We start from the raw sequence: 19,109 nt of genomic DNA on the forward strand, positions 1-19,109 counted from the left end.
AATGGATCATTTACTGTCCTGCCATTGTAACCGTAAAATGTACTTACTACTAGTGTTTTAATTTTTATTGTTTCTGTTTAACTGACCTCTACCTGCAATTCAGCTCTAAGGTGCAAAAGGTTTAAATAAACAAGTCATTCATTCATTCATTCAAAAATCAAAGGGTAAATGAGTCGACACGGACGGGTGTATCCACAGGGGGCCCACACAATCTGTTTGTGTAGCCGATTGTTATTTTATAGTAAATGTACTGGATATACCGTTTGCTTCACCTATAGCGATATATCGCTAATTATGTATATAAATCAATGATAACTAAACGTTGAATTACCTTGCCTGGGGTGTATAGTCGTCCTTTTGCCTCAAAAGTGGGTTTTTTGAGCGATTTTGAATGAATTTGAGTTCGCCGTTGACTGTTCCATATAATAGAAGGACAAGGGAGGAATCCTTGTTTTGAAAGGGTTCCAGCGCCGGAGCAATTTTTCCCCCCAAAATCGCATCGCTCCGCTTTCAAACTTCGCAGCATAAAGGTCAAAAGATTTACAATTCTTCTCGTACCTTCCAATCGAAAGTCCATCCAAACGGCCCGTAGCTAGCCCTCGAAGAAAATCAAAATCCCACAGTATTCGAGCGACTGGAATGCGTAGCAAGATTCATACGTGCCACCCAGAAACCGTCCCGCTGATTGCCTTTTTTTATTGGATGTCGTTAAACAAATGGTTAAATAATAACTGATGAAGAAGACTTGGTAAGCGTTTGTTGTTTAACGACATCCAATCAAAAAGAGGCAATCAGCGGGACGGTTTCTGGCTGGCACGTATGAATCTTGCTACGCATTCCAGTCGCTCGAATACTGTGGGATTTTGATTTTCTTCGAGGGCTAGCTACGGGCCGTTTGGATGGATTTTCGATTGGAAGGTACGAGAAGAATCGTAAATCTTTTGACCTTTATGCTGCGAAGTTTGAAAGCGGAGCGATGCGATTTTGGGGGGAAAAATCGCTCCGGCGCTGGAACCCTTTCAAAACAAGGATTCCTCCCTTGTCCTTCTATTATATGGAACAGTCAACGGCGAACTCAAATTCATTCAAAATCGCTCAAAAACCCGCTTTTGAGGCAAAAGGACGACTATACACCCCAGGCAAGGTAATTCAACGTTTAGTTATCATTGAGTTATATACATAGTTAGCGATATATCGCTATAGGTGAAGCAAACGGTATATCCAGTACATTTACTATAAAATAACAATCGGCTACACTAACAGATTGTGTGGGCGCCCTTGTATCGTCTGATACCCGCCCTCCGATTTGCTACCACGTGGCCCAAAATAGCCAATAAAATCACTCGAAAACAAATCGGTGAGTTATAACTAGATATATTTGTTAAAACTAAATATAGTGTATTCTTGTTATGTATTTAACTTATTTCTTTCCTCGAAGATATTAGCTCATGTAAGCTACATTGAAATTTGAGAGTAATTAAAGTTCAAGTGAAGCGACCACTGTCAGCACTGTGACTCTCTCTTTCCAATTCGTTTTCAACATCTCGTTACAGCAAGTAAATCTTTGATAGGTTCTACATAAAGTGAATGTTCTCAAGTAAATGGCATTTTGCATGGCCCAGTTGAGATTTCGGTGAAACGTCCATGTAAAATATCTAAAAGATTAGTGCTGCTCCAAAGAGCCATTGGCACCGCATTTACGATTGCTACTAAAATGTGGCGCTTCCATCTTCTTCTCCAAATAGCCATGACAGGCATGTTTTGATAACGAGTTTCAATCGCTACAGAAACGCTGTTAAACACCCACTCAATCGCGAGGGAGACTGACGTGTGAATTTCGAATGATTGCAGTAAATTAACGAAGGACTCGCCCTTTAGGTATACAAATTGATACAAGTACAAATATCCATTCATAGACACAATAGCAGTTGATTCATACAACATGCTCATAATGGCGATATCTGCCATAAGTCTTTCACGGCGAGGAGTACGAAAACTTCCCCAAGGTGCTGATTTTCTTTTCCGCAACATGTGACAAATGTGATCAATGAAAACCATGGTGCTTCGTTTAATGACTTCTGCAGCGCCGTGAATTATTCCCAGGATGACAATGTCGTATAAGCTACCAAGATCAGCTTGCAAAACTCGAAAAACGATAGCTGCTCCACAGTACAACGGCGATAATAATACGTAAGAATACCCCGGATGAGTGATGTTATACAACGTTTGAACACAAATACGGGAGGTAACCTTTACAAGAACTCCCACTAGAGGGGCGAAAGTTGCAATCAATAGTTTTTTATCGACATCTGCTTCGTTGTATGCCGGATAAATCAAGGAAGCCACAAGGAAAAAACTCAAGAAACTAAAACAGCTTGGTACGATCATTTTGAAGAATAACTTAGCCCTGATTTTTTTTCGTGCACTTGTACAAATACATCTGGTTAAAAAATGAACTTGCAAACATTGATTGATGAGAAACAAAGCATTGAGAGGAAATTTCACTGGATACGAAACGTAGGAATGAGATATCCCTAGAGCCTGGAGGGCAACACGATAAATGGTGTCCAGAAAATATGTAATAAGGCAAACAAAGAACAGTTTTCTTTTAACACCGCGTAACTGAAAGGGTCGAAAGAGAAAGTTTAAGAGTGCGAAGAACCAGATATATAGGAAAGCGCAGCCAACTACATCCGACATTGACCTCATCCATTGAACCTGTAGTGCCGTTGAGTTTAACGGGTAGTATTGACAGATGTGGATAGTTTTAAAGGATATATACGATACCAGCGTGTATATCATCCCTACAAGCAAAGATGTTAAAAGCGTAATCAAAGCTCCGAAGTACATTGATTTTAAAATAGTACGTTGAATGCAGGGTCTCAGTCGCCTCCAAGCCATGGTTATGTCGTCATCTTGGTGTGTCTCCGGGGTGTTTGTGGTCTCTTCTATAGAACTTGCGTCGTGTATTTCCATATTAAAACTATAAGAGGCCAAATAGTCAAGGCTTGTTGCTTCTCTGTCGCTGTATTCTTGGTAAATAAGTTCCTCAACAGGATGAAGATACCACTCTCGTCCTGTGCTTTCCAGAGGACTGTATCCAAAAGATTCTTCAGTAAATTCCGGTTCATCTGGATTATAGTGCTCTGTTACATCTCGAGTAAAACTGTAAAGAATGTGACCAAACACGTCTATCACTGTACTGCTACTCATTTTCCTTCCTTGATGAAGCGCTATCACAAAATCGCTATTTGCACTGAATAACGACTCTGACGAAACCGAACTGAAATACTAATGACGCGAAGGAAACTGAAAAAATCGTGGTTACGAAAATACTAAAGCGGATGTACAAAAGCTGATTTTTGAATTCTTGTCAACAAACTCGCTAAAACGCAACGCAATATTTGCATTGATGATTATGATGATACCTTTATTAAAGTGTCAAAACTGTAATAGCGGTGTATAACCACTAAGTAGGGACACTAAAATAGTTTAAAAAGAATAAATCAATTAATTAATTAATTAAAAATGAAAGAAAGAGAATATAAGAATTAAGAAATTAAGAAAAACTATGTAGAGTATAAGCCAATAAGAAATTCGGGAGAACTGTATACAATATGCACAAATGTATCCTTAGAAATAAAAAATTAAGAAATGCAAAGAGAGCAGTTAGAGCAGTTATTGTCATCTAATAGCATAATAAGATCCACTTTACTGATGTTATACTTGAAGACTTCAAAGTCATCAAATTTTGAAGTCTTTCATCAAGGACCACTATTCCTAAGCCCGTTGCCCGTGTTTTTTTGTTTTGTAATTCAAGTTTGTACGGGACTCGAACCCTTAACCTATGTGATACCGGTGCAACGCTCTACCAACTGAGCTAACAAGCCAACAGAGAACAAGTCATTGAAAGGACGATGAAACAATGAGTATATATCAAAAACATATATAGGAACTGCAGGATCATGGCAGTTATGGACGCAACTTCAGATTGGTCCAATAGATTGGACCTACCAACCATAAAGCATTTGACTGATAATGATTCACCTTATCCGTGCCTCGTCATGACCCGCTCATTAGCTCTGATCAGATGCGTCTTCGCTGCAGCAACGCTGAATATCATCTTCGAGAAATCTCAGAGACCTATACTAGCATTGAATCTGCCCCCAGTCTCTCCCAGGTCAAGTGTCGTGTCAAACCGGCTTGGAGTAGTTTCTTGGTGTTCTGGATGGTTGTGATCACCAAATGACGTAATAGAGAAGGCTAAAAAGACACCGAAAAGACACCGGCCTTACGAAAACCACGTAGTACGTAGAATGACCATGTCTCGCTTTTTTAGACAAAACTACTTTTGGCATCATGTATGGTTCTTTTAACTGTGAAGGGTGCCTCACCTTGCAGCCATACAGGGGCGGATCCAGGATTTTTTTTAGGAGGGGGTGCACTCGTCTCTTGCTCTACTTCAACACCAATAAACCACATAGTGTTTTTTTTTTTTGCATAATACCGCTAGTTGTATTAGAAAACCGCAGGTCATCTCAGGGGGGGGGGGGTGCGCACCCCCTGCACCCTCCTCCTAGATCCGCCCCTGCTATAAACTCATTTATAAGCATGCTCGCCTTCTCTTGCATCCACCTCTGATAGTAGTATAGGGTCGCTCAGTGATTGGCCCACAATGGGGTGTTATAGCGATTTTACTTGACTCGAGAAACAGTTAATGACAACTAGTGCAAAATGGCGGTAAATAAACATAATAAGACAATAGAATTACTGCATAATAGTGCGTAGTATTCTACTACCTATTTCAGGGGTTAAGTAAAATCACCCTATTACAGCTGGTGAAAGATGCCAAATATTGGGATGTGCGTCTTTGTACAAGTCAAAACCCTTTGAGCCATGCGGAAGTAGTGCACATGCGGACATGTGCGCTTAATGGCTCAACTATGCCAAACACGTGCTCGCTTATTACAGCGCCCTCAAAGACCCTCTAATTTCTTTTGATTTTCCTGGCATGAAGCTTTATATCGCTTCGGGGGTTAGGTCCATCGATTCTGTTGTTTGTTTATGTATTTTTTTCACCCACTCCTGATCCTGTTAGCTGTTCAATTACGAGACGGCCGCTTTTGTACGGCGGCTCTCAATAGCCGCTTGCCTTTGCCTCATCGTCTCATTGTCTTTGACCGTGTTGAACGTGTTTATTCGGAAACACATCGATCCAACTCTGCTAGGGCTAATAACATTCGAAAAATCCACAAATTCCATAATTACCCTGCGCAATGCTGGATGACCGAACAAACTAGGTAGGATACAGTCTCTGTCGTCAACTTTACTGTGTTACTTTAAAGAACCAAAAAGTGGAATTAGAGATATCCGCCTATGTAGCCTCTGTGGAGCCTGGTGATAAAAGGACGATACTATGGTTGGTGCATTTGATTTTTTTACAACTGATTCTAAGGGTGCTCAGCCTATTGGAAAATTGTAGGGCATTTGCCAAATTGTGAGGTAACACGGTAGCTGGATCACACATTGCTCGTCATTTTTCAACTATTGAGCTTGTTAAAATTGGCGAAGTCTTGACAAAATTATTTTTCATTCACATAAGAGACGAATTTTAAGAGCAGCACGGGTTTAGTATCATAAACTAGTGAAAAGGCATGGAAGGTTGGAAATTATAGGCTTCAACAGTGTGAACAAGTTGTTTTTTAACCCGACAGGGGTCTTTCGAATGTCACTAACACTGTTATTTTGACAAACTAGTAGTTTAGCAGGGACCGGTTAGGCATTAACTTTTTACATGGCCAGCTATTCGGAACCTCAACCCCAGCAATGCATCACTGATCATGTGGTTGAATTTCACTGTCCTTGGTGTGAGATTGTTAGTTGTGACAAAAATTTTAAATTAGAAAGGGTCTTGAACAGTTGAAGATGAACGAATTGTAATCTATCCGGTTTTCAGTCGCAAAAATCTTAAATAAAAATAAACGAATCCACCATACTGACCTTTTCAGTTCATTCAGACCACTGATCGTTTCTGCGGGCCCCTGTTTTCGCAAATTGAAGGCCAAAACGTTTTTTGTCATACTGAATTGGTTTTGGGAAGAGGCAATTGAAATCTAGAAAAGGAGCCCCTAGTATCAAAAGTGGACCTCATTTTCAAAAATATTTGGCATAGGTCAGTTGCCATATTGTTGTACACCTTGAAAATTTCTGTAACAAGGAGCTTAATTCTGCGTATAGAAAGCCCGTCCCATCCTAGCTCTTGCAGCAGGGGGCCGGAGCTAGAATCATAACTGGAAAAGGTTATGATCCTAAGCTTCAGGGTTAGTTCTGAACCCAGACCCAGAACCCAGTTGTTCTTCTGTACAGCAATCCATGTTTCTTGACCTACGAATGATGCTTCACAATATTGAAGTATCCACAGAAATCGCTTATTGACGTGCAAAAGTGGTAATATTGCGACCGATGGTGTAACAGCAAGCAGGAGCAAGTGAAAAAGTCGAGCGGTATCAGTCCCAGGCTCCACAAAAAATCACAAAGGTCTAATACTTCCGCTGACCAGGTTGACCAAGGCTAACATGCCAGGCAATTCAAATAGACCTTTTTAAGTTGTTTTTTTTTTCAACTTTTTTTACGGATAAGTCAGAGAAAATCCGTCGACTCTGCTGGAAAGAGGGCGTTTAGTAAAATTGTCAAGTTTGAAAGTGATTTGTTGACAACTAACAAAGACGTAGCTCCTCAAAGTCACCAAATTTTACAGACGTTTGTATGATGGGGGGCACACACTTGCCCCAACCATACAAACGTCTTTAAATTTTCACCACTTTGCAGAGATTTTCCCCAACTGATCTTTCATAATCATTCATAATCATGCTGATTATTCCCGGAAGTTAACGCGTGGAAAGAAAGGGGCACTCCCTCGCGTGGAAGAGTGGACTCCATCCCATCATCATTGTATATTGTTCACTTGACAGATCTGTTCTTGAATATGCAGCCGCTGCTTTTACTAATCTCCCTAACTACCTCGCCAATGACATGGAGAAAATCCAGAAGCGCGCCCTCTCCATTATCATCCCTTTACTTCATACGAGGTCATACTAAGACGCACTGGCATGGATCGCGCGCTTATAAGGCAACGTCGCGAAGATACTTGTGTCAATTTTGTCAAAGAATTAGTCCTGAGAACCCAATCTTCCCTTTAAATCAAAGCATGCGGAATTGATCACTAATCTTCGGCTTACTGTACACGTTCAAATGGATCATTTACTGTCCTGCCATTGTAACCGTAAAATGCACTACTAGTGTTTTAATTATTAACGTTTCTGTTTAACTGACTTCTACCTGCAATTCAGCTCTAAGGTGCAAAAGGTTTAAATAAACAAGTCATTCATTCATTCATTCATTCAAAAATCAAAGGGTAAATGAGTCGACACGGACGGGTGTATCGTCTAATACCCGCCCTCCGATTTGCTAACACGTGGCCCAAAATAGCCAATAAAATCGCTCGAAAACTAATCGGTGGGTTATAACTAGATATATTTATTAAAACTAAATATAGTGTATTCTTGTTATGTATTTAACTTATTTCTTTCCTCGAAGATATTAGCTCATGTAAGCTACTCTGAAATTCGAGAGTAAATAAATTTCAAGTGAAGCGATCACTGTCAGCACTGTGACCCCCTCTTTCCAATTCGTTTTCAACATCTCGTTACAGCAAGTAAATCTTTGATAGGTTCTACATAAAGTGAATGTTCTCAAGTAAATGGCATTTTGCATGGCCCAGTTGAGATTTCGGTGAAACGTCCATGCAAAATATCTAAAAGATTAGTGCTGCTCCAAAGAGCCAAATCGTCAGGAGCCGTGTTGTTTCTTACACTCCTTTAGTGTCTAGAGGTCGTTAAAAGCAGTTTCCCTCCGTTTTCAAGTGATTTTGAGGGGGGTCTTCGTTTTCTACACACCGGGGGGATTGTGTAGAAAACGAAGACTCTGGTCGAAATTTTGTATAATTGAAGATATTGTTGTTTCTTACACATCTAAGGTCGAGATACCCGTTTCTAGATATTTATAAGTGATTTTGAGGGGCTCTTCGTTTTTGGGTCTTAGGTCTTAGGTCTAAGTTTTCTACCCACCCAACTCGAGACCACTGTCAGCACTATGACCCCCTCTTTTTAATTCGTTTTTGATATCTCGTTACAGCAAGTAAATCTTTGATAGATTCTATATTTAACAACTCTTCCACCAGTGCGCTTTGGATGTGAATGGTACTTAGCCAACAAGGAGCGTACCGCAGAGTTGGCTATAACCATGTCATATCCAACAAGCAAATTTTGAGCAGACGCGTGCAGTTACCATATTTGGAGAGCATGGTATAATGACGCATGCACCATGAAGGCTAAGCCAATCATGATCGGAGCTCTAACATTACATTATCCAGTGATTCACTTTTTCATAAAAAGTTTTATCCAATGTTCTCAAGTAAATGGCATTTTGCATGGCTCAGTTGAGATTTCGGTGAAACGTCCATGTAAAATATCTAAAATATTAGTGCTGGTCCAAAGAGCCATTGGCACCGCATTTACGATTGCTACTAAAATGTGGCGCTTCCATCTTCTTCTCCAAATAGCCATGACAGGCATGTTTTGATAACGAGTTTCAATCGCTACAGAAACGCTGTTAAACACCCACTCAATCGCGAGGGAGACTGCGGTTTGAATTGCGAATGCTTCCAGTAAATTAACGAAGGACTCGCCCTTTAGGTATACAAATTGATACAAGTACAAATATCCATTCATAGACACAATGGCAGTTGATTCATACAACATGCTCATGATGGCGATATCTGCCATGAGTCTTTCACGGCGAGGAGTACGAAAACTTCCCCAAGGTGCTGATTTCCTTTTCCACAACATGTGACAAATGTGATCAATGAAAACCATGGTGCTTCGTTCAATGACTTCTGCAGCGCCGTGAATTATTCCCAGGATGACAATGTCGTATAAGCTACCAAGATCAGCTTGCAAAACTCGAAAAACGATCGCTGATGCACAATACAACGGCGATAATAATACGTAAGAATACCCCGGATGAGTGATGTTATACAACGTTTGAACACAAATACGGGAGGTAACCTTTACAAGAACTCCCACTAGAGGGGCGAAAGTTGCAATCAGTAGTTTTTTATCGACATCTGCTTTGTTGTATGTCGGATAAATCAAGGAAGCCACAAGGAAAAAACTCAAGGAACCAAAGCAAGTTGGTGAGATCATTTTGAAGAACAACTGAGCCCTGATTTTTTTTCGTGAACTTGTACAAATGTATCTGGTTAAGACATAAACTTGCAAACATTGATTGATAAGAAACAAAGCAGTGAGAGGAATTTTCACTGGATACGAAACGTAGGAATGAGATATCCCTAGAGCCTGGAGGGCAACACGAAAAATGGTGTCCAGAATATATGTAATAAGGCAAACAAAGAACAGTTTTCTTTTAATGCCGCGTAACTGAAAGGGTCGAAAGAGAAAGTTTAAGAGTGCGAAGAACCAGATATATAGGAAAGCGCAGCTAACTACTTCCGACATTGTCCTCACCCATTGCACCTTTAGTGACGTTGAGTTTAACGGGGTATATTGACAGATGTGGATAGTTTTAAGGGATATATACGATACAAGCGTGTATATCATCCCTACAAGTAAAGATGTTAAAAGCGTAATCAAAGCTCCGAAGTACATTGATTTTAAAATAGTACGTTGAATGCAGGGTCTCAGTCGCCTCCAAGCCATGGTTATGCCGTCATCTTGGTGTGTCCCCGGGGTGTTTGTGGTCTCTTCTATAGAACTTGCGTCGTGTATTTCTATATTAAAACTATAAGAGGCCAAATAGTCAAGGCTTGTTGCTTCTCTGTCGCTGTATTCTTGGTAAATAAGTTCCTCAACAGGATGAAGATACCACTCTCGTCCTGTGCTTTCCAGAGGACTGTATCCAAAAGATTCCTCAGTAAATTCCGGTTCATCTGGATTATAGTGCTCCGTTACACCTCGAGTAAAACTGTAAAGAATGTGACCAAACACGTCTATCACTGTACTGCTACTCATTTTCCTTCCTTGATGAAGCGCTATCACAAAATCGCTATTTGCACTGAATAACGGCTCTGACGAAACCGAACTGAAATACTAATGAAGCGAAGGAAACTGAAAAAATCGTGGTTACGAACGTGCTAAAGCGGATGTACAAAAGCTGATTTTTGAATTCTTGTCAACAAACTCGCTAAAACGCAACGCAATATTTGCATTGATGATTATGATGATACCTTTATTAAAGTGTCAAAACTGTAGTAGCGGTGTATAACCACTAAGTGGGGACACTAAAATAAGTTAAAAAAGAATAAATCAATTAATTAATTAAAAATGAAAGAAAGAGAATATAAGAATTAAGAAATTAAGAAAAACTATGTAGAGTATAAGCCAATAAGAAATTCGGGAGAACTATATACAATATGCAGAAATGTATCCATAGAAATAAAAAAATTAAGAAATGCAAAGAGAGCAGTTTGAGCAGTTATTGTCATCTAATAGCATACTAAGATCCACTTCACTGATGTTATACTTGAAGACTTCAAAGTCATCAAATTTTGAAGACTTTCATCAAGGACCACTATTCCTAAGCCCGTTGCCCGTTTTTTTTTGTTTTGTAATTCAAGTTTGTACGGGACTCGAACCCTTAACCTATGTGATACAACTATCGCCCCATCTCATTATTACCAATAGTCTCAAAAGTCACTGAAAGGTTGGTACATGGACAACTTATGGAGCATCTAATTAGAAATAATAAACTGGCAGCACATCAGAGCGGAAATAGAAAGCTTCACTCGACAGAAACACCTCTGCTGTACGTTACGGATCAGTTTCTCCAGGCTATGGATAGCAAGAAAGTTTCCATCATGGTCTTATTAGATATGTCTAAAGCATTTGATAGTATTCGACACGACATCTTGTTATCCAAGCTACAATATCTCGATTTTTCCCAGGGTACGTTGGATTGGTTTCAGAGTTACCTTTCTAACCGACAACGGTGCGTTCGAATTGGTGACGCAGTTTCTAAAGTACTCTCACTTGAGTTCGGAGTTCCGCAAGGCTCTATTTTAGGTCCGGTTTTGTTTACAATCTATGTTAACGACCTCCTTTCTGTTCCTAAACGTTGTCTATCTGCCTCCTATGTTGATGACTGTAAATTGTATTTGTCCTTTTCACCTGCCGAATTACCCACGTCCATCCTCGCCTTAAACGAAGATCTTACGAGAATATCTCAGTGGTGCTGTAAAAACTCTCTTTTGATTAATCCGGACAAAACTAAGGTTCTAGCTGTTGGATTACCACAACTTTTAAAGAAACTGTCATCATTCAGTATAACACTTTTTGACAAGGAAATAACACCTGTGCCTGTCGTTAAGGACTTGGGTGTTCTTCTCGACACACGCCTCAGTTATAACCAACATATCACTGAGACTGCCTCGAAATGCCTTTTTAAATTGTACCAAATTAACAGAATCAAGCATCTCCTGGATAGGAAAACGCTTTTGTTAGTAATAAATTCATTTGTCTTTAGTAAACTCCAATATTGTTCAACTGTCTGGAGTAATACCAGCAGCAGCAATATTGACAAGTTACAAAAAGTCCAAAACTTTGCTGGACGAATTATTCTGGGACTAAGAAAGTATGACCATATTTCGGATGGGTTGCGATCGTCGAAATGGCTTCCTATTAGAGAGAAACTCATCTAAATGACGCTACTATGATGCACAAATGTATTAACAAGCTTGTTCTAGACTATCTTGCTGATATGTTTAAATCACGTTCTCAAGTCCATAATAGACAAACTCGATCATCAGGTGCTTTGGATATACCTTTATGTCGCCTGTCAACAGGGCAGCGCCCCTTTGCTTTCAGAGGAGCAAAACTCTGGAACTCCTTGAATGATAATATTAAGTCCTTAAAATGCCCCAGGAATTTTAGGCGTCATCTTGCAAATGTTTTATTAAGTTGATATATTTTTTGTAATTATAATATTATTGTACTTACATATTTAATTGATTTATATAAATTTGCATTTTTTATTCTATTGAGCTGAAAAGCCCACTTAGGGAGCATCAATAAAATATATGTATGTATGTATATGTATGTATACCGGTGCAACGCTCTACCAACTGAGCTAACAAGCCAACAGAGAACAAGTCATTGAAAGGACGATGAAACAATGAGTATATATCAAAAACATATATAGGAACAGCAGGATCATGGCAGTTATGGACGCAACTTCAGATTGGTCCAATAGATTGGACCTACCAACCATAAAGCATTTGACTGATAATGATTCACCTTATCCGTGCCTCGTCATGACCCGCTCATTAGCTCTGATCAGATGCGTCTTTCTAGCAGCATCGCTGAATATCATCTTTGAGAAATCTCAGAGACCTATACTAGCATTGAATCTGCCCCCAGTCTCTCCCAGCTCAAGTGTCGTGTCAAACCGGTTTGGAGTAGTTTCTTGGTGTTCTGGATGGTTGTGATCACAAAATGACGTAATAGAGAAGACTAAAAAGACACCGAAGACACCGGCCTTACGAAAACCACGTAGTACGTAGAATGACCATGTCTCGCTTTCTTAGACAAGACAACTTTTGGCATCATGTAAGGTTCCTTGAACTGTGAAGGGTGCCTCACCTTGCAGCCATGAACTCATTTATACGCATGCTCGCATTCTCTTGCATCTACCTCTGATAGAAGTATAGGGTCGCTCAGTGATTGGCCTACAACGGGGTGTTATAGCGATTTTACTTGACCCGAGAAACAGTTAATAACAACTAGTGCAAAATGGCTATAAATAAACATAATAAGACAATAGAATTAGTGCATAATAGCACGTAGTATTCTACTACATATTTCGCGGGTTAAGTAAGATCACCCTATTACAGCTGGTGAGAGATGTCAAATATTGGGATGTGCGTCTTTGTACAAGTCAAAACCCTTTGAGCCATGCGGAAATAGTGCACATGCTGACATGCGCGCTTAATGGCTCCGCTATGCCAAACACGTGCTCGCTTATTACAGCGCCCTCAAAAACCCTCTAATTTCTTTTGATTTTCCTGGCACGAAGCTTTATATCGCTTCGGGGGTTAGGTCCATCGATTCTGTTGTTTGTTTATGTTTTTTTTTTCACCCACTCCCGATCCTGTTAGCTGTTCAATTACGAGACGGCCGCTTTTGTGCGGCGGCCCTCGATAGCCGCTTGCCTTTGCCTCATCGTCTCATTGTCTTTGACCGTGTTGACAGTGTGGATGATCAAACAAACTAGGTAGGATACAGTCTCTGTCGTCAACTTTACTGTGTTACTTTAAAGAACCAAAAAGTGGAATTAGAGATATCCGCTTATGTAGCCTCTGTGGAGCCTGGTGATAAAAGGACGATGCTATGGCTGGTGCTTTTGTTTTTTTACAACTGATTCTAAGGGTGCCCAGCCTATTGGAAAATTGTAGGGTATTTGCCAAGTTGTGAGGTAACACGGTAGCCGGATCGCACATTGCTCGTCATTTTTCAACTATTGAGCTTGTTAAAATTGGCGAAGTCTTGACAAACTTATTTTTCACTCACATAAGAGACGAATTTTAGGAGCAGCACGGGTTTAGTATCATAAACTAGTGAAAAGACATGGAAGGGTGGAAATTATTGGCTTCAACAGTGTGAACAAGTGGTTTTTTAACCCGACAGGGGTCTTTCGAATGTCACTAACACTGTTATTTTGACAAACTAGTAGTTTAGCAGGGACCGGTTAGGCATTAATTTTTTACATGGCCAGCTATTCGGAACCTCAACCCCAGCAATGCATCACTGATCATGTGGTTGAATTTCACTGTCCTCGGTGTGAGATTGTTAGTTGTGACAAAAATTTTAAATTAGAAAGGGTCTTGAACAGTTGAAGATGAACGAATTGTAATCTATCCGGTTTTCAGTCGCAAAAATCTTAAATAAAAATAAACGAATCCACCATACTGACCTTTTCAGTTCATTCAGACCACTGATCGTTTCTGCGGGCCCCTGTTTTCGCAAATTGAAGGTCAAAACGTTTTTTGTCATACTGAATTGGTTTTGGGAAGAGGCAATTGAAATCTAGAAAAGGAGCCCCTAGTATCATAAGTGGACCTCATTTTCAAAAATATTTGGCATAGGTCAGTTGCCATATTGTTGTACACCTTGAAAATTTCTGTAACAAGGAGCTTAATTCTGCGTATAGAAAGCCCGTCCCATCCTAGCTCTTGCAGCAGGGGGCCGGAGCTAGAATCATAACTGGAAAGGGTTATGATCCTAAGCTTCAGGGTTAGTTCTGAACCCAGACCCAGAACCCAGTTGTTCTTCTGTACAGCAATCCATGTTTCTTGACTTACGAATGATGCTTCACAATATTGAAATATCCACAGAAATCGCTTATTGACGAGCCAAAGTGGAAATATTGCGACCGATGGTGTAACTGCAAGTGAAAAAGTCGAGCGGTATCAGTCCCAGGCTCCACCAAAAATCACAAAGGTCTAATACTTCCGCTGACCAGGTTGACCAAGGCTAACGTGCAAGGCAATTCAAATAGACCTTTTTAAGTTTTTTTTTTTTTTCAACTTTTTTTGCGGATAAGTCAGAGAAAATCCGTCGAATTTGCTGGAAAGAGGGCGTTTAGTAAAATTGTCAAGTTTGAAAGTGATTTGTTGACAACTAACAAAGACGTAGCTCCTCAAAGTCACGAAATTTTACAGACGTTTGTATGATAGGGGGCACACATTTGCCCCAACCATACAAACGTCTTTAAATTTTCGCCACTTTGCAGAGATTTTCCCCAACTGATCTTTCATAATCATTCATAATCATGCTGATTATTCCCGGAAGTTAACGCGTGGAAAGAAAGGGGCACTCCCTCGCGTGGAAGAGTGGACTCCATTCCATTGTCATTGTATATTGTTCACTTGACAGATCTGTACTTGAATATGCAGCCGCTGCTTTTTCTAATCTCCCTAACTACCTCGCCAATGACATGGAGAAAATCCAGAAGCGCGCCCTCTCCATTATCATCCCTTTACTTCATACGAGGTCATACTAAGACGCACTGGCAGGGATCGAACGCTTATAAGGCAACGTCGCGAAGATACTTGTGTCAATTTTTTGTCAAAGAATTAGTTCTGAAAACCCAATCTTCCCTTTAATTCAAAGCATGCAGAATTGATCACTAATCTTCGGCTTACTGTACACGTTCAAATGGATCATTTACTGTCCTGCCATTGTAACCGTAAAATGTACTTACTACTAGTGTTTTAATTATTATTGTTTCTGTTTAACTGACCTCTACCTGCAATTCAGCTCTAAGCTGCAAAAGGTTTAAATAAACAAGTCATTCATTCATTCATTCAAAAATCAAAGGGTAAATGAGTCGACGCTGACAGGTGTATCGTCTGATACCCGCCCTCCGATTTGCTAACACGTGGCCCAAAATAGCCAATAAAATCACTCGAAAACTAATCGGTGAGTTATAACTAGATATATTTGTTAAAACTAAATATAGTGTATTCTTGTTATGTATTTAACTTATTTCTTTCCTCGAAGATATTAGCTCATGTAAGCTACATTGAAATTTGAGAGTAATTAAAGTTCAAGTGAAGCGACCACTGTCAGCACTGTGACTCTCTCTTTCCAATTCGTTTTCAACATCTCGTTACAGCAAGTAAATCTTTGATAGGTTCTACATAAAGTGAATGTTCTCAAGTAAATGGCATTTTGCATGGCCCAGTTGAGATTTCGGTGAAACGTCCATGTAAAATATCTAAAAGATTAGTGCTGCTCCAAAGAGCCATTGGCACCGCATTTACGATTGCTACTAAAATGTGGCGCTTCCATCTTCTTCTCCAAATAGCCATGACAGGCATGTTTTGATAACGAGTTTCAATCGCTAGAGAAACGCTGTTAAACACCCACTCAATCGCGAGGGAGACTGACGTGTGAATTTCGAATGATTGCAGTAAATTAACGAAGGACTCGCCCTTTAGGTATACAAATTGATACAAGTACAAATATCCATTCATAGACACAATAGCAGTTGATTCATACAACATGCTCATAATGGCGATATCTGCCATAAGTCTTTCACGGCGAGGAGTACGAAAACTGCCCCAAGGTGCTGATCTTCTTTTCCGCAACATGTGACAAATGTGATCAATGAAAACCATGGTGCTTCGTTCAATGACTTCTGCAGCGCCGTGAATTATTCCCAGGATGACAATGTCGTATAAGCTACCAAGATCAGCTTGCAAAACTCGAAAAACGATAGCTGCTCCACAGTACAACGGCGATAACAATACGTAAGAATACCCCGGGTGAGTGATGTTATACAACGTTTGAACACAAATACGGGAGGTAACCTTTACAAGAACTCCCACTAGAGGGGCGAAAGTTGCAATCAATAGTTTTTTATCGACATCTGCTTCGTTGTATGCCGGATAAATCAAGGAAGCCACAAGGAAAAAACTCAAGAAACTAAAACAGCTTGGTACGATCATTTTGAAGAATAACTTAGCCCTGATTTTTTTTCGTGCACTTGTACAAATACATCTGGTTAAAAAATGAACTTGCAAACATTGATTGATGAGAAACAAAGCATTGAGAGGAAATTTCACTGGATACGAAACGTAGGAATGAGATATCCCTAGAGCCTGGAGGGCAACACGATAAATGGTGTCCAGAAAATATGTAATAAGGCAAACAAAGAACAGTTTTCTTTTAATACCGCGCAACTGAAAGGGTCGAAAGAGAAAGTTTAAGAGTGCGAAGAACCAGATATATTGGAAAGCGCAGCCACCTACATGGGACATTGACCTCATCCATTGAACCTGTAGTGACGTTGAGTTTAACGGGTGGTATTGACAGATGTGGATAGTTTTAAAGGATATATACGATACCAGCGTGTATATCATCCCTACAAGTAAAGATGTTAAAAGCGAAATCAAAGCTCCGAAGTACATTGATTTTAAAATAGTACGTTGAATGCAGGGTCTCAGTCGCCTCCAAGCCATGGTTATGTCGTCATCTTGGTGTGTCCCCGGGGTGTTTGTGCTCTCTTCTATAGAACTTGCGTCGTGTATTTCCATATTAAAGCTACAAGAGGCTAAATATTCAAGGCTTGTTGCGTCTCTGTCGCTGTATTCTTGGTAAATAAGTTCCTCAACAGGATGAAGATACCACTCTCGTCCTGTGCTTTCCAAAGGACTGTATCCAAAAGATTCTTCAGTGAATTCCGGTTCATCTGGATTATAGTGCTCCGTTACACCTCGAGTAAAACTGTAAAGAATGTGACCAAACAGGTCTATCACTGTACTGCTACTCATTTTCCTTCCTTGATGAAGCACTATCACAAAATCGCTATTTGCACTGAATAACGACTCTGACGAAACCGCCTAAAATACTAATGAAGCGAAAGAAACTGAAACAAATCGTGGTTACGAACGTGCTTAAGCGGATGGACGAAACCTGATTTTTGAATTCTTGTCAACAAATTTGTTAAACCGCAACGCAATATTTGCATTAAGGCTTCAAAGTCATCAAATTTCGAAGATTTTTATCGAGGTCCACAATTCCTAAGCCTGTTGCCCTTTTTTTCGTAATAGTAGTTCTTTTAATCAAGCTCGCGGTTACAAATGCAAAAGTAGTCAAAGTAAGACATTACTTTTGAAATATAGTCGAACCTCTCTAATACGGACACTGAAGGGACAGAGCAAAGCGTCAGTATTAGAGAGGTGTCCGAAAAAACAAGTCACTGCGATGACGTCACTTTTATGACTCGACTTATAGTTTTAAGAGCGACGGTCAGGAAATGTTGACCATTGAGTGGCAAGAGCTGAAAAATTGATTGCCTTCATTTTTTTGTCCATAAATAGCTTTTAGGTAGATAAGTAATCTGATGTAAGTTGTTCTCGCAAAAAGCCTTTTATTTTCGAGAAAAGTAAGAATATCAGTTTTCGTGGTCGGAGTCTCAAAATGGCTGTATTTTCAACCCGAAATTTGCTAAGATCAACTCTCCTCGCGTTCGCAAATAAAGCTGCAAGGAGAATTTAGTCTTCTTCTTTCACTAGAAGATACTTTAAAAGCAATATCAAGACTCGCTGCACACGTCATGTTTATCGCCTGGACGAGTCAAAATGCTTCAAGAGTTCATAAACTTCTGTCTCAAAGTTGGCCATAGTGCTAATTTGAAACATTGAAAGTCCGCATGAAGACAATCGTCCTGCGGCTCCTGTGAAATGTACAAAATCAGCACATCGCGAAACGGGAACGATCTACGAGAGTTGTCGTTTTGATTTCGGGCGCTTTCGTACGGAGCCGACTGATTTACGAAAGCTGTCTTACACTGTGTTTATTGACACATTTGCATACCGCAGTGCCCACAATAATTCCTTACGCTACCCGTAATCCACAAGTTAAAAAGAAGTTGCGCGGGGCACGATGTGCGGTTCTATGGCAGGATTTGCGGTTCTGTGGTTTTGGCTAAGCCAGGCGACTATTTGGACGCTTAATTTTTAAGGCTGTTGTGAAGATAATAGTATTAAAGGGTAGTATACGCAATCTGATGGGGTTTCGATTCTGTTTTACGGATTTATTTATGTATTTATGGCAATAACTACACTGCATTCGGACCACAAAAATTACTGAATCAATTGAAAATAAAGATTTTACAACCGGAACATTTCTTGATCTTTGCAAAGCATTTGACACTGTAAATCACTCAATACTCATTGAACAACTACAGCATGTAGTAGAATTCAGGTGGTTGGTGTTGAACTAAAAATTAAGGAACACTGCGTTTTCAAAGAAGTACAACCAGCACAGTGATGTTTCCAATGGCAACGGACACCAAATGGTACAGGCGAGTTCTATCATGCCGGCGGATGATCCAGGGGCAAGCAAGGTTTTAGAGACGACAGACGTATCGGTGCCAAGTGAAATTCCAGGAACGTCTGAAGTAACTGAAAATTGTCTAGTACAATCTACCGTAAATCCTCTATTAAGTCCCCGCTCTCAAATAAGCCCCCT

General features: G+C 40.0%; 3 protein-coding genes across 3 annotated transcripts; all 3 read right to left on the minus strand.

Annotated features, from left to right (window-relative positions):
* Positions 1–1,440: 1,440 nt before the first annotated feature.
* Positions 1,441–3,213, minus strand: LOC140941507 (uncharacterized). The gene has a single exon (XM_073390514.1). It carries the CDS (start codon positions 3,211–3,213, stop codon positions 1,594–1,596), a length of 1,620 nt encoding a protein of 539 aa, XP_073246615.1. The 3' UTR covers positions 1,441–1,593.
* A 4,948-nt stretch (positions 3,214–8,161) lies between these two features.
* Positions 8,162–10,473, minus strand: LOC140941437 (uncharacterized). The gene has a single exon (XM_073390434.1). The coding sequence runs from the start codon at positions 10,086–10,088 to the stop codon at positions 8,469–8,471; it is 1,620 nt and encodes a 539-aa protein (XP_073246535.1). The 5' UTR covers positions 10,089–10,473; the 3' UTR covers positions 8,162–8,468.
* Positions 10,474–15,271: 4,798 nt separating this feature from the next.
* LOC140941245 (uncharacterized) lies at positions 15,272–17,445 on the minus strand. Its single transcript, XM_073390227.1, has one exon. It carries the CDS (start codon positions 17,405–17,407, stop codon positions 15,788–15,790), a length of 1,620 nt encoding a protein of 539 aa, XP_073246328.1. The 5' UTR covers positions 17,408–17,445; the 3' UTR covers positions 15,272–15,787.
* Positions 17,446–19,109: the final 1,664 nt, after the last annotated feature.

Source organism: Porites lutea, chromosome 6 (genome assembly GCF_958299795.1).
Source record: "Porites lutea chromosome 6, jaPorLute2.1, whole genome shotgun sequence".
NCBI lineage: Eukaryota > Metazoa > Cnidaria > Anthozoa > Scleractinia > Poritidae > Porites > Porites lutea.